The sequence below is a fragment of the Varanus komodoensis genome, unplaced genomic scaffold (assembly GCF_004798865.1).
Source record: "Varanus komodoensis strain SLA01 unplaced genomic scaffold, ASM479886v1 scaffold51, whole genome shotgun sequence".
NCBI classification, from domain to species: Eukaryota; Metazoa; Chordata; class Lepidosauria; order Squamata; family Varanidae; genus Varanus; species Varanus komodoensis.
In genome coordinates, this window is record NW_025336100.1 from 5,945,531 (window position 1) to 5,960,755 (window position 15,225).

General features: G+C 42.0%; 1 protein-coding gene across 1 annotated transcript in view; it reads right to left on the minus strand.

The window, feature by feature from the left end:
• Positions 1–5,066: 5,066 nt before the first annotated feature.
• The window catches only part of MRC2 (mannose receptor C type 2), a 60,843-nt gene continuing 50,684 nt past the window's right edge, over positions 5,067–15,225 (minus strand). Inside the window, exons 24-30 of the mRNA XM_044447378.1 lie at positions 14,805–15,049; positions 13,517–13,685; positions 13,271–13,420; positions 11,279–11,398; positions 6,825–7,004; positions 6,017–6,043; positions 5,067–5,287 (exon numbers count right to left, since the gene is read on the minus strand). Of these exons, the coding sequence (XP_044303313.1) occupies positions 5,067–5,287; positions 6,017–6,043; positions 6,825–7,004; positions 11,279–11,398; positions 13,271–13,420; positions 13,517–13,685; positions 14,805–15,049 (1,112 nt within the window). The remainder of the gene's footprint in view (positions 5,288–6,016; positions 6,044–6,824; positions 7,005–11,278; positions 11,399–13,270; positions 13,421–13,516; positions 13,686–14,804; positions 15,050–15,225) is intronic.

The window sequence follows — 15,225 nt, forward strand, 5'->3', positions numbered from 1 at the left end:
CCCCCTTAAAAAAGAAATGTAGATTTTGAGAATAGAGACTATGGCAGAGATCACATAGGGCACTTTCCTTGTGCCAAAGCTTTTGATGTAAACCCTATTTACCAGTGTAAAATCTCTCAAGCATTTTATGTCTCTCCCATCCCCACTTTATTATTCATCGAATGTCAACAGCTGTTTTTCATAGCATGGTATCAGTCCTATATTCTCTGCAGTCTCTACTAATCCAGCTCATGTTGGATTAATGATAAAATAGTCATACCAGCAACTATAGTTCAGCAAACTCAAAGGGCTCCCACTGAAAAGAAACCATGAAACATACAACTGCAGTTAATGTACTGTTATTTTCATTATGATGGCAGGCTACTTTTGAACAACACTTTGTTGTGCTGCAACCATTGCTGTTCAATGTGAAAAACTAGAGACAGCTTCTGAAAATGCATATAGTACAAATTGGGAGATGTGATTTTCAGTACTAGGGACCCAAGTCGAGTGACTTGCTCCCAAGTTCACATCAGCAACTGACTCAGGCTGAACCTGGGAGCAATGAGCAAGTGACTCAACTCGAGATTTCTGAGAGATTTTTTACCACTGAGTCGCTCCAGGTTTTACTGCCCACATCCGACATGAAGCAGTCTCCGGCGATCTCAGCAGAAGGCATCTGTGCTGGGATGGAAGGCAGGCATGAACACAACAAAGGCAGTGGGAAGGAGTGAGTTTCAACAGGGTGGAGGCAGGATACAGAGGAGGGGGTTGCAATGGAGGAAGGGAATGGAAGGCTTCAGCTCTTTCTGTACAAGGAGGGTGGTAGGAGGGTGGGGCAGGGGAGGGGGAGACTTGAGAAGAGACTTGACTTGAAAATTTCTTGGAATGACTTGAGACTCAACTTGGACTTGAAAGTAAAGATTTGAGACTTGACTCAAGATTTTGAGTAAAGGACTTGAACACATCAGTGGTGATTTTTATACGGAGAAAAGGAAGGAAACAACAAAAGACATATGTCAGAAGAAAAAAAATCTCATTTGGTGCCTGAAAAACTATTATTATACCCAAAACATTTTGAAGGGACTTTCTTTCCAGAGGGGCTGTAATTGGAATATCATTGAAAGCATTATTATATGTTTTAAATACTTCTAAATCTGTAAACATGTATAAATGGTTACAACAAACAATATCCTGAAATTCATCTACAAGTTACAACACTTATAACACATAACCATTAAAGAATAGGGTGAGGGCTGTTATGTTAGATAAACGTTTTGGCTTTAACTATAATATATAGAAATGCACCCATAGGTTGAATTTAAAATTCTTCCCTTTCGCAAGACTGATTCCACCCACATTTTAGTACATTGTTGTAACTTTTAATACATGTTTACAGTTTTTGGAGTGTTAAAAACCATTAATGGTATTTCAGTTTCGGCCCCTGAGGAAGGAAAGCCCTTTCTGCAAAACACTGGGCATAATAATCATTTTTCAGGTGCCTTATTTTATGGAAAGAAACAAATTTGCAATTGCCAATTATCCCAGAGTAAAGGAATTCCTTTCACACAGAAGCATCTGACAAGCCAATGCTAGAACTTTAAGACAATTCTGAAGGGTCCCTTGTAGTTCAAACCAACATGTTTGTGACAAACATGTCTTATCAGAGAAGAAAATTTTCTTGGTACACTGCTGTCAGGTAGTGAAGGCCAGAGAGTAATAGCATGCCTTTCATGCAGAGAGAGCTGCATTTAACTTCTTGACATTTTGCTGCCCAGCTGTTTAGATATGCTTTTCATAGTTGCAGTCCTAAACTTTCTCTCATTGTTGGTGCACCCCAATGACTGGCATTTAAATTTTGATCCTGCTTTAAAGACAGGCTTCAGAATGAGCTTCCCTGACTGCACTCTAAAGACAAGTTTTTAACTGAGGTTAGTAATGGCCTGTGTACAATCCAATTACATTTCAAATCAATCTTTTTGCCTATGCGAGACTTGAGTGATGGGCCTGGCTAAGCCATGTGGTTGCTCACTTCTATTTAAAGTGGATAACTGACTGAAAATAAAGCTGCAATAATCTCATCTGGTCTGAGACAAACAGTGGCTCTTTGCAGTGCTACCATTTCATGTTCACCAGCAAAGAAGACTGAAAGACCAATTTGAAATCCAGTCACAGCCACTGAAGAGAAACCTCTGTTAATATGAGGATTAGAACCATCCAAAGTGAAATTTTCCCAAAATCACTTCAAATAAAGATATGCATTATGATGGTAAATTCTAAGAAAACAAACAAGAAATCATTGCAGTGTAAATTGTTTTAACTTTGAGCTCAGAATAAGAGAAGAAAAATCAGGTTTTGTTGAAACTGATGACAAATGAAGCTTTATTTCAAGATTCTGGAAGGCTTATAAAATCCAAAACAAAAGTCATCTATTTTAAAAATGATCAGTTTCTCTCTCAGCACCTTTTCACATTAATCAAAAGGGAGACAGAAAATAGCATTTAACCTGAAGCATTTTTTCCAGTAAATTCAAACAGTTTTATGATGAGGGGTATACTTCCTCCACTCCTTGGATTATGTTCATAGTTGTGTTGAAAGCAAAAGATGAACAGAAGTAGGAACTAAAGCAGTTAAACCTGTTGAGGGACACTATGCTATTTTTATTACTGAGGGAGAGACTGAGGGAATAGCAGCAGCACATGCAGCTGGGAGGATGAAAAGGTTGACCTTGTACAACTTTCCCTCCTTTCAGGTCTGCTATTGCACTTAATTCTTGAATGCACATTAGACAGCCTGCCTTCCTGGTAGGAGATGGTTGCATGACAATTTCCCTATCAGGATGTTGAAGTAGTGTTTGTATTGCACACCAGCATTCTTGGCAAGACACTTTAATTTCAGAAATATCCATTCCAGTGAACACTGATGTTTGGTTTGTATGCTTGGGTCATTTCCATAACATGTTTGCATGGGAATCCTATGCTAGATACTGCTGCAAAAAGGTTTAATGCACGAGTCTGACAAATCATGTTTTCTGTCCTGGGAGCTCATCAGTTAGATATATGAGGTCTGTCTATGGTGACTCATCAGTGAGATGACCACACACTTCATATGTATTTACCCATCCTATCACAGAGCTCTATCATGGAAAAGACTCCAAGGCCTACCTCATGATTCAAATTAAGCCCTGGAAATGATCCCCTGAGCAGAAAAGCTGTTGAGAAATTAGTTATAAATCAATAAACACATGAACGTCTTCATATGAACCAAAAAGATGTCCCAGAAACAAGCAGCAGTCATAAAGAAAAGCAAAACAGCTGGAAAAACCTATTTTCCCCCTGAAACGTGTCATTACTATGACAGTTCTCAGGTCCCTAATGATGAAAGAGACAATGGTAAACATTTTTACAAACACATAATATCCAGCCTAAGTGAAAATTGCCAGTTTTTTTCTTATACAATAATTTCCATAATAGCAAAAGCAGATACTCACTTGTATTGTCAGAGCCTCCACCCAAAGTAAGTATGACAAAGAATGCCTCTCAGAGGCTCCTTAGTCCTAAGCACAATCCTCTTTATCCCAGCTTTCCATCATAAATGGCCACCATTCTCAGTTGCTGTCTCTTAACTGCCTTACAGAATCTTGGTACATAACTAAGTTATCTGGGAGAACTGTATGCTAGTGTGGAAGCAAGAAAAACTTGGTGTCTTATTGTATTACTTCAAATTATTAAAAGCAGCATGTGTTGGGTGAGGAGGATTCTGAATGGCCACCATATCTATGCAATCCACAAAAGGCGTAACTGTCAACATACAATTCGATACAGTGGAAATTGAGAGCTACCATAAAACAAATTATTTCTACCTCTTTTGCAGCAAGACAACAAAAAAAATGAGCATTAAGAATGCACTGGCCCACTTCAGTACTCATGGTTTGAAGGGCCTTTCTGCACTACGGGGTTGAGTGCACATATTTTGCATCTTTGTTTTCCATTTCTTCTAGACCCTCAGGGCACTGTTTCTGTTGCAGACTCAATGCATTATCTGAAGTGCTTAAGCCACAATATTTTGTTGCTGAAGAAATACAGCTCTTCCTTCCATACAGTTTGCACATTATTATTGGTTCTGTGATAGTTTGCAGCGTTGCTGTGCCATCAGCACACCTACCAGATAATGTTTATTTCACAGTCTGGCCGTTTTGTGAACTCCGCCACTCCTGTTTGGAGTGAAAGAATATGTGGTGTTTAATTCTTTGGATGCTGTGTGTTCCCTCCTCATAATGATTTTTCAAAGAAGTGCACACACAAAATTAATTACTTTTTATAAAAAGGAGCAAATAAAATTTCTATCTTCACCTCAAGCACACACCTAGTTGATGTGTTTCTGTCACCCTGAGGCAGAAAGTATCTGTGAAAGTGCTTGTGACACCACTTTCAGTGTTTTTGCAGAAGGGCCCTCTGTGGCAACAATGCTTAACAGCAGAATGGTTGCTATTGACAATGGCATAGCTGGGGAAGAAACTGTTTGAGGGATACATGACTAGAAGTTCAAACCACCATTAATAGGAATGGAAGGGCCTTCTTTAGTTATTCACATGGCTTCAAGAAGCAAGTCAATACAAAAAGATGTTCTTACCAAGAGAAAAGTGAAGAAGCCCTGCAAAGTTCTTCCTTGTTTTGTTGTTATAACCAGGGAAAAAAGGGTTGTATTTTTGATCTCTAAGGGGATATGAAGAAAACTTTGCTGGTCTCCAGAGATGAGAGCATCCAAAATAAGACGTTTCTCCAAGAAGCTAGCCATTCTTCCTTCTCCCCTATAGCTTCTCCTTGGCTAGGGCAAACTTAAATGGCCAGCTTCAGTTTCTTTTTGTATGATGCACACATGGGACAAGTTCCTAAAGGAAAACCCTTCCTGCATTTCTCCCCATCTCCCTAATGGTTCGGCTGCCCTGTCTTCACACTTTGTGACAGTGATTCAGCTGTTGTCCGTTCCTGTTCTTAGGGGCCTTAAGATAGTGTGTATGATAGGTACTCATGTTCATTCCCTGTTCCCCCTCCCACTTCCCACCCCATTGCTTGCCAATTCCAACATTATTCTTGCTGTTCATTCATCTCCATATCGGATACCAGGATGTCCTTTTCAGCAGATTCACTAGGGTTGGAGTTGGTGCGGCTGTAGCGAGCACTCTCAAATGTCCCTCGCTCTGAGATCCACTGGCGCTTATACAGATAGATGGCAATAGCTATCAGTGCACACAGTGCTAAGGAGGAAAGGATGACCACAGCAATGGCCTTTGTATTCTCCAGGAAAGCTGCAGAAGAGAGGAAATGTCAGGAGGAGCGAAGACCTTCTTTTGTGGAAGGATAAAATGCATAGATAAATTAGTACTATTTTTTGTGGGTGGACTAGCTCCAGTTTGGCTAGCAGAGTGAGGAATTATGCAAAGACACTTTGAAGTGAGGAAATTCCTATCCCTGGGTTTCAAAGGAAGCAGGGCTTTCTAAGGCAGAGACTTCACCCAAAACTGCTTTGCTAGGAGAAAACTTTTACACAGGTATCTATTTGTGCCAAATAGTCACATGCTGTTCCAAATTATATACTGCTGGACCCTGGGAGGAGAGTGTTAGGCTACCATCCCCTTGACTTCCCAGCTGGAAGGAATCCACAGTATTATTACTAATGAGGCCTGCTGGGACCCATCCCTCTTCATTAGAACCCTCTGCAACTGACTATCCTTCCCAAAACGGATGCTATTTTCATCTTGGGTAAGAGGGAGTCGTAGCCAGTGGCAGAGGGTGGGTTGTGGTGGCAAACACAATTGTGCTCACCTACTGTAGTTCAAGCAAAGTTGTTTGAATAGTCGGGATCCCTGCTTCAAAACTCTGCCATATCCATTGCACAGAATTCACAAAGCTCTGTGTTTACAGCCAGAGGAATCAGTTGGGAGTTGATCAGATTTTCACATTTTTGCATGTAAAGGAGTACATGGGAGCAGTACTGACTTGAGCTACAAGACGCTCACTTTCTAGTTGGTGCATACCTGATTTGGAGACGTGGCTTTCTTCCACTGCATGGAAAAAGAATCCCATGGGAAGATGGGGAAGGAGAGAGAAAGAAAGAGTCAGTTGCCTGCCCCCAGTGTTTCAGTGCTGCTCAAGATACCACATTGACTCCTTCCATGTTCTGCTGCTGTGTTCAATGGATTCTTTTCACATATGCTTGCATTTTAACTCCAGCCAGACTTACCTGCTTCCAGGTAGCAGCAAAACCCTACTTCTATTTCTTTTGTCCTTTATTTAGCCCACTGAATACTTTTATTAAACAAAGCAATATACCAACTTAGGAAGGAGTGAGAATATGTAGGGTTAATAAAACTTCATTGAAGAATAAAATAATTAAGATCAGAGTTGTGACCCAACTCCCTCCCTCTACCCTAAAAAAACAGTTTCTCTGCTGAATGATGAGTTCTATGAACATGCAAAGCTTGGCAGATCCACGTGACAGCCTCAGCTGACCCATTACTATTTACATTTACCACAACCACAATGCAACCACCCTCTACTCAAAATAAGGAACTATGTCTGCTATCCCCATTTAAGTCAGCCAGTTGGCTATCCACACACTGGACTAAATTCTCACTGAATCCCAAAGTTGATCTACCAGCATTCATCAAGCCACTGTCTCTTACAGTAGCTGGCTTACAAGGAGATCCATTGTAGCTTGTCTTTGCGATGGGAGAGAAATGAGCACACATCATTTCTGCGGCTCCTCTCATTATCTGATACTGAAGTCTAACTCCTAAGCACAGCCCCAGTGTTTCGTCCGTGGACTTCACATCACCTGCTCACCTCGAACTGTCTTGCAGATGACTCCCATAGTGACATTGGAGCAAGAGCCTAGATGCCACACCCCATTACTGCTCTGGATCCAAAAGCAGCTGTTTTGGCTTAGCATGCTTGGTCCTGTGTCATGCTGTCCCCAGTTAGAATAGTTCACTGCCATGTTGTCATGCCAGACCAGCATTCCCCCTGGATAGAAGAGAGACACATGCGGTCTGTAAGCGGGTGAACAGAAGGTAGCAAATTATAAAAGTTCACTTTCCCCAAATAGGGCATGATACTATTAGGACTCACGCTGCAAGGATGCAGGAATTGTCTGGAAGGCAAGAGTGCTAGGTATAGCAAAGGTAGCAGGGACACTGGGTCACAACCATTCTGCATGGTTTACTCACAGCAAGTCTGTAAAATATTGATGGTTGAAAATTGTCTACTATAGAGTTTACAGCCACACTGTGGACTTGCAAATTCCTGACTGCTACAAGCCCAGGTGTCTCAGACTGGAAACAGCTGTGGAGAGAAAGAAGGTAGGAACCAAGCAGATACGGAAAGAAATACTGGGAGATAAGAAGGAATATTTCTAGATACACCCAGTGACTTTTCTATTAGAGATAGGACAGAAGGATCCATACAGTACTTCAAGGCAGCCATATTTACACTAAGTATGCTGGTTGTTTTGTAGCAATCAAGCAGTCTTACGTCTCATGCCCTTGATGCATAAAGGCCTCTAAACTTGAGGACTTGTGTGCATCCTATGCCTGGAATAAGAGTGGGCGGCAGCTATCACTGTCGCCGTGCCTCAAGCTAGATATTTTCTCTAAACAACCATTTACAGCCATCAAGATTTAGTTCTGAAGAGCTAAGAAGAGTATTGCATTGACTGGAATCAACATAAGTGTGCAGCTCAAACATCCCCCCCCACCCCCCACCATGCGCCTTTTTCCTCATGGAGGCCCAGGTGCAGGGACAGCCAATGCAGTTCTTCTGGGGCTGGCTCTGAAGGGGACAGGGCAGGAGTTTAGCCTTCAGATTTCTACCTCTGAGGTCACAAGATTTTGGAACAGGGACTCTGAATGGCCTCCCAGACACACTCTAACAAAGTCCCCATGAAGAATCACCACAGAGACAATCGTGTTGAGGACCTGAGTTGAGCACTCACTCCTAAGTCTGATTCAAGTCACAACAACTTGATTCAACATTTCTATTGTTTTTATGACTGAGTCACTTTTTGGCACGAGGGAGGTTGTGGGAGAGAGGGACAAGGGGGTGGGGGCAGAGGGAGGGGGTTGCAACACAGTCCGGGTTACGTACTGATGAACACACAGACTGCCGTAAACCCTACATGAATACCTCTAACAAGAAACTGTGAATACAATGGTACCTCGGCTCACGAACGCCTCAGTTCACAACCAAATTGAGTCGTGAACAAAAATTTCATTAAAAATTTGACTCAGGTCATGAACTCTGCATTGAGTGGTGACCGCAATTGTGGCCATCTCCCCACCCCACTGCCCTGAGTGGGGAGATGGCCGCAATCATGCTGGGGGTGGAGATGGCCGAGATCACGCACATCTTTCCTGCACAAGCGCAACCACGATAATGGCTATGTCCCCCCCCGCGCACGATTGCACCCCTCTCCCCTCCCCTGAGCACGCCCATGATTGCGCCTGTCTCTCCTCCCAGCGTGCCTGCGTTTGTACCCGTCTCCCCCTCCCCCCAGAGCACCGGGATGACAGGCACATGCAGGGATGACAGGCGTGATCATGGTTGTACTGGGGAGGCAGGGAGATGGCCTCACTCATGCTCAGGGTTTGTGGGGGAGATGGCTGCAATCTTTGTTGTTCTTTGTCACTTTGCTTCATGATTTTCTGATTAAAAAAAATAGTTACGGAACAGATTGACCTTATCTGCACTGAACCTTATGGGGAAATTTAACTTGGCTCATGACCAATTTGGGTCACGACCAGAGTCCTGGAATGGATTAAGTTTGTGAGCCAAGGTACCACTGTATCTCCAGGAAGTATGTGGCATATTTGGTGATACATCATCAGTGGGCACATAATTCCCTAGAAATATTCACAACTTTTTGTATAGAAATTTCCTAGAGTTATTCACAGCTTTTACTTCCACAGTATTGGCTGACTTGTACCCAGGCCAGTGTATGCTGGGACACATGTAGTGCCTCAAGGATGAAGCAGAACCACAGCAAAAGAGTTTCTTGGAAAGGCAGAAGCAGATGTTATAGACTTCTCCCTACTCCTCTGTTGTTTTTTTAAAGCTTGAAATCCTGCTTTTATTCTTAACCTCCTAATCCATGTGGTAACATTAAGCCTGACATTAACTGATTGAGGTGGACCTGGTGCTGGACAGTCAGAGTTTGTGCTGCTGGAGAGAGGGGAGAGGGGAGTTTTCTTTCCTAAAGCAGGCCTCAAGGGTTTGAACAGCCGTTTTCTTTTTCTCATCATAAATGGCCTTGTAGCAGCTGAGGGCCTGCTTACAAGGGCAAATGCTGAAGAGGAAGTAGATCAGTATTAGCATGCCCATGCTGCAGATGGGGAAACGATGCTGAACTGACAACAGAGAGAGAGAGAGGCAGAGGACCAGGACCAGGACCAGGACCAGGACCAGGACCAGGACCAGGACCAGTTGGTGTAGAATTTGGCAGACCTGATCCCCTCCAAAGTGGAGAACAGGCCTGCAAATATTACCCAGTTCTATAAGAAGAAAAAAAACTTCTGATTTTTCTCTCTGTTTTATTTTAGGTTTGAGGTTTTGTTTGGAACTGTGGCATTTTATTATGGTTTATTGTAAATTAGCAGAGAAACTCAGAAATATATTCAGAAAATGAACAAAAAAAAGAACAAACAACACAAAATACTTTAAAGAGCTCAAATGCTTCATAGTAATGATCTTGGTACAATCTCTGCAAGAATGATAGTGAGCTAGCTTAACTCTGTAAGACACTGATTTGAAAAAAATCTTCTAAACTGTTAAAAAAACTATTTCTTTTATTTGTTTTTACTATACTGTATACACACATACATACATACAGATTCTCCCTCTCTCTTTCTCCAGTACCTGTAGTTACTTTATTATTACTGTATTAATATTGTTATTACAATGGTGCATTGTGTTTAAGATGTTTTAGTGAATATGGAAGTGTTTCTTAAGTGTATAAAATATATACATATACTAAGGCAAGAATTTGGTTTGCTTAAGTGATCTGACGTACATACAAATTTGACTTAAGGAAATTCTCAGGAATAGAACTTGTTTGTAACCTGGGGACTACCTGTATAGGGAGAAGGCTTCCGCTCTTTTTTTGGAACACTTTACTCTCCTCAGCAGGAAATAGAACAGCACTTCTTCTGCCTGCTTGCCTCTGCTCTGTTCCTGCACATTTCCAGGGACAAGAACAGTACCAGGCTGGGGGGGGGGGGCGATCATGTCAAAAAAATGTTTTTCTAAATTGAACTCTTGATAAGTTCAAAAAGCAGCACAGCATTGTTTAAATAAATTGTGGTTGAAGTAAAGGACTTCGATGCATCACTGAGGGAAGTGCAAATGGGAACATGAGGGGAGGGTGTTTACAACTCTCACACCCCCTACACACACTCTACCACCACCTCCCTTTTCTCTGTTAAAGTTGACTCTTGAGATTTGAGAAGAGAGTTGAGAACTTTTCTTGCAATGACTTGAGACTCAAGTTGGACTTGAAAGTTAAGACTTGACTCGAGATTTGGAGTAAAGAACTTGAACACATCACTGGAGACATCCAGCAGTGTGCTGCTGGTTGACTCAATTCTAGAAGAGAAGTCGCTTCAATTTTCCAGTATGTGTGTCAAAGTTCAAATTGCCATTTGGATGCTTCATTATACTCAGGTTTATCTGTTCTTCAAGTCTTCCTTTCCTTGTGCACTCACCATATCAAGTATAGTGTAGTGTAAAGAGAGAGGGGCTTGGAATATGAATACATAACAAAGTTCTGGAAAGAGGTTTTTAAAGTAAGTGAGAGTAGTAAGTGTCATGAAGCCAAATTCTGGCTGGACTTCAGGAAGAACTTTGGTGCCAGTTATAATGCAACAATGGAACTAATTACCTATGGCGATTGTAGAGGTACACTAGAGGCATTCAAGATGCAGCTAGACAGCCATCTGAGAAGTTTGACCTGAAGTCATGCATTCAGCAGGAGGTCAGATTCTGTGGCCTTCTTGGTCTCTTCCGATTCTACTATTCTGTGTTTCTATAAATTGTGCTATATATGAAGCACATGGAACATTTTAAGTTCACTTAAGGGGAATCCAATTATCTTGGGCCAAGTGTTACGCTAGACTGCTCCTCAATTTCAGTTGATTTGCTGACCTCACCCTTTGCTGTTTCATGAACTTCAATTCTACATTTCCTACCATGATGAATAACTAACCATGTGCCAGTCATTCAGGAAGGAAAAACACCATCTGCTTTACCTTTGGGGTTAAAGGCCATCCCTAGCCAGGCCCCTTTGGATTGGCTTTCATAGGTTTGGAGATGCTCCCAAACAAAGACGTTCTCCATCTCATCCAGTATGGATAGCACCGTACCTCCAACTATGATGGGAATGGAAATTAAAAGAAAAAATATATTAGTCCAAAAAGTTATAAAACAGAGAGAGCACATTATATGTTTATAATTATCTTTACGCTTCCTTGTGAATGATCCTCAGCCATAGCTTGCATAATGGAATTTTGTTGGTCATCTGCAAGCCAAATACCTGAATATCTCTTTCTATACCCATCTACACACTGCTCAAAATTTGCTTCAAAGATCCCTCCCAAAGTATCTTTCACACATTATATGTAAACAAAGGAAAGTGTTCTTTGTTGTTGGCACTGCCCTTCTGGAACTTCATCTACACAGAAAAACACCAAGTTAACTGTCCTTTTGGTACCAGGTTAAAACAACTTTGCTTACAGGAGGAATTTTAGCTGGGCAGTTTAACCTCTTCCATATTCTGTGTATATGAATGTATGAGTTCCCTTTCAAACAAAATAGGAGCATCAATATGACCTCCTGTTAAAACGTACAATGATTTTTGTGACTATATGCTATTCCCTTTCATTGTATTTTATAATTACATCACTCTTTCAGAGATGAGATTTTGTTTGTTATTTGTATACTGCCCTGATATCTTTAGATGAAGGACAGTTTAAAAATCTGTGAATATGTACTTTCAGTTTTAGAACCTGCACATAAAAATAGCAACACATTTTCTTCTGTGTTTAATTTTGTTGATCTGTAGGCATGCAACTGAAAAAGAAAGGGGGGTATTTGTTTGTTCATTTCAGTGTGTAAAGCTTACCCAATGTTAAACTTTTCTTCTAGAATGCAAAAATAAGCAACTCAGTATGATATTTTGAAACCTCTACTTCCCCAAACATAAGTTGTGCCTAAAAAATCCAACCACAGGTACCAACACTATAACTTCCATTCTGTAATTATTTCCAGTGACACAGTATTCTGAAAACTAAGGAATTTCACAAATACCCGCTGTAACAAAGAAACATACAATAATTTACCAAATGCCTTCCTGATGTTTATGCTCTGCCAGAGGTCCCTCCACCACCCTAGACACAATCAATCCATTTCTGCCAGCAAATGCTTCATTTTGTTAATTGGTTTTGCCTTTAGTGCAGTGTTGTTTTCTGTGATCACACTGCCTGAGCCACTTCTAACTGCCACAGATATGGAAGATCTCATATGGTGTATGTCCATCTGTATTACATACACATGCAAACTTTCAAAAGAGGTTGATTTCCATTTGATTTTTGTTTTCCAGCCTTGCAATTCTCAGGCTAATTCACAGATCCAAAACACAGTTACCCTGCACTTTTTACAGTTCTCCAAATTTTGTGCCACATTTCTTGCTTCCAAATGTGCCAAAATGCAGCATTTAAACTATTTATTTGAATAAAATGCATACAAGAATTTATACTTTCATTTTCCATAATGCATATATTCATGTGTTTTGATATAACATGCAGATTTATGCAAAACCATACTAAATTTATGAAGGATCATATAAAAAGAGACCATCTCACACAAAGAGGAAGAAAGAGATTCTGCATATATGATATATATATAGAGAGAGAGAGAGAGATACTGCTGCAGGGAACACTGCTTTTTTAAAAATATTTCATCTAAATTCCACAGTCTCAAGTGGTAGAATAAGTTAGATGGAGATAAATCCCCAGCAGTCCATTTGAAGCTAAATACTGTTTCCTTCTTTGAGCTTAAGAAAAAAAGAAAAGAAAACAGACATGAAAAGATAACAAAACAGAAGTAAAATAAATGATTGTTAATGCTGATGCAGATGGCCTCAAAGTTAGACATGCTGGAAGTCACAGCCTGGAGCTAAGACCCTGCTCTAGCTGTACCCAGAATACTCATGAAGTGAAGTGGACCCATTTAGATTCCTTTACCTTTCTGACACCTCTTCATAGCTTCATTCTGGTGCAGCATAACTTCCATGTGGAAGGCATAGCAGTGATTCCGGAAGGGGATCCAGGAGGAATCCTCCACAGTTCTAGGACAGCTCCCATTGTAGCTCCATTTGTGTGAGAGTAGGGCCCCTGCAAAGGAATGCTTGGTTAGCGGGGGAAGCATCGGGCAGAGAGGCCCTCTATTTCAGTATTCCCTCATGCGGAGTTCTCACAGAGATGCGGCACCTGTATTCATCCTGCAGATGGCCCCTTGCAGCTTGGTGTCGCAGCTGGCAGTCCTCCATGCCCCATCTGCATCCATGTAAGTGCATCCCACCAAGTGCTGCGGCTCTCCATCCTGCCAGTTTGTGTAGGAAAGGCTCTCATCTGTAAACCACGTGTAGCTCCGTCTCCCCTTAAAGTAGCCAATATATAGAAAGATTTGCCATACTAGAGCAGACCAAGTGAGATATCTGAGAGAGGCATGTACACAGAGCATGATGAAGAATGCATCAAGTAATTAGGAGGCGCGTGTGTAGAGCTGTGAAATTTTGTTGGTATGCAGTGTGAATTTACCATGTACCACAGAACCGCACTGGTGGTTCTCTAGGCAATGCCTCAGGAGTAGAATTCTGTCATCTGTGACTGTGACTGGCAAGCACAGCTTATTAAATAGTCCCATCACTGTTCCCATTGATATGGAAATAATCCTGGATAAGGCTGTACCTGTCCAGTTGTCCAAGAGCTGGGACCCGAATTTATCTGTGACAATTACTCAGTTATTGCTGAATTGCAAAGGCAGTTCTTGGCACACGGGCACCTTCATGGCCTGGTGTGTTGCATGCTCTTTGCTTTGCAGATGCAAGTGATGCATGGCCACACACCAGCTACCTGCCCTCTCTGCTCCCTCCTATTTGCTTGATCTCGGTCTTCTGCCAGCACTCACCATGAGCCAAGGATTTTTCAGAAGGGAAATTTATCTTAATTCCTATGTGAAGAAGGACTTGCTTTCAAATTGAGGCAGAGAAGATTGGGAGAAATGACCTTTAGGTACCTTCCTGTAACTGGATTCTATGACTGCTTCCTGTCCATAAGTCAATACTGGAATCTGACCCTGTGGCCTAGCTGCCTGTCTTGGGATAACATCCAAGTGGGCTTAATTGCACATGGTAGGCACGTCATGAGCAGAGCCAGCTGGAGCCGGGGGTCAGACTAGATGGCCCAGGAGACCCCTTCTGACTCACTCTATTTCTCTGTTTCTAATTGCATATTTGACATTGGCAACTTTGCCCATTGTCCTGGCAGTTGTGCCACCCTACTTTCTGTCAGTGTTGGTCCAAAATATTTTGCTGCCTGAAGCAGAGCCCAAAGGCCGGCTAGGGCGGATGCTTGTGAATGTCTTCCTATACCGCGCACATGCCGATTCCTCTGCTCCCCTCTTTCTCCATGATGCTGTCTGAAGCAGGTTGCTTCCCCTTCCTGCATGGCAGGGCCAGCCCTGCTTGTCATGCCTTTGCCTCCTGTGTTGCCTCACCTCCTCGTTGGACAAGCCAATCCAGAGTGAGGCACTCATGCTGCTGACTGCCTGGGTGAGGTACGCCTGGGTGTACGGTTCCATCACACTCGTCAGGGTGGCATTGAGGCTCTCGCAGAGAAGCACGGCCTCCTGCCACTTCAGCGGCTTCTTCAGTATACGGTAAGTGCTGTTGAGATAGGAAAGGATGGCGTTGGGAGCAGGGGATGGGGATGGGATCACTGAAGAAGGACTTATGGTAGGATCTGGAGGGTGTGAAGAAAAAAAGAGATAAGAGCTTTTCAGAACTGAAATAACCATGCCTTGCAACTTGCCTCCAGAGCTTTGAACCAATACCAGGTTGACTGAAAATTATGTTACAACTTACAGAACATCACACTAGTGTTTTTCTCAATTCCTATTTTTCACCAACAGCTGTTTT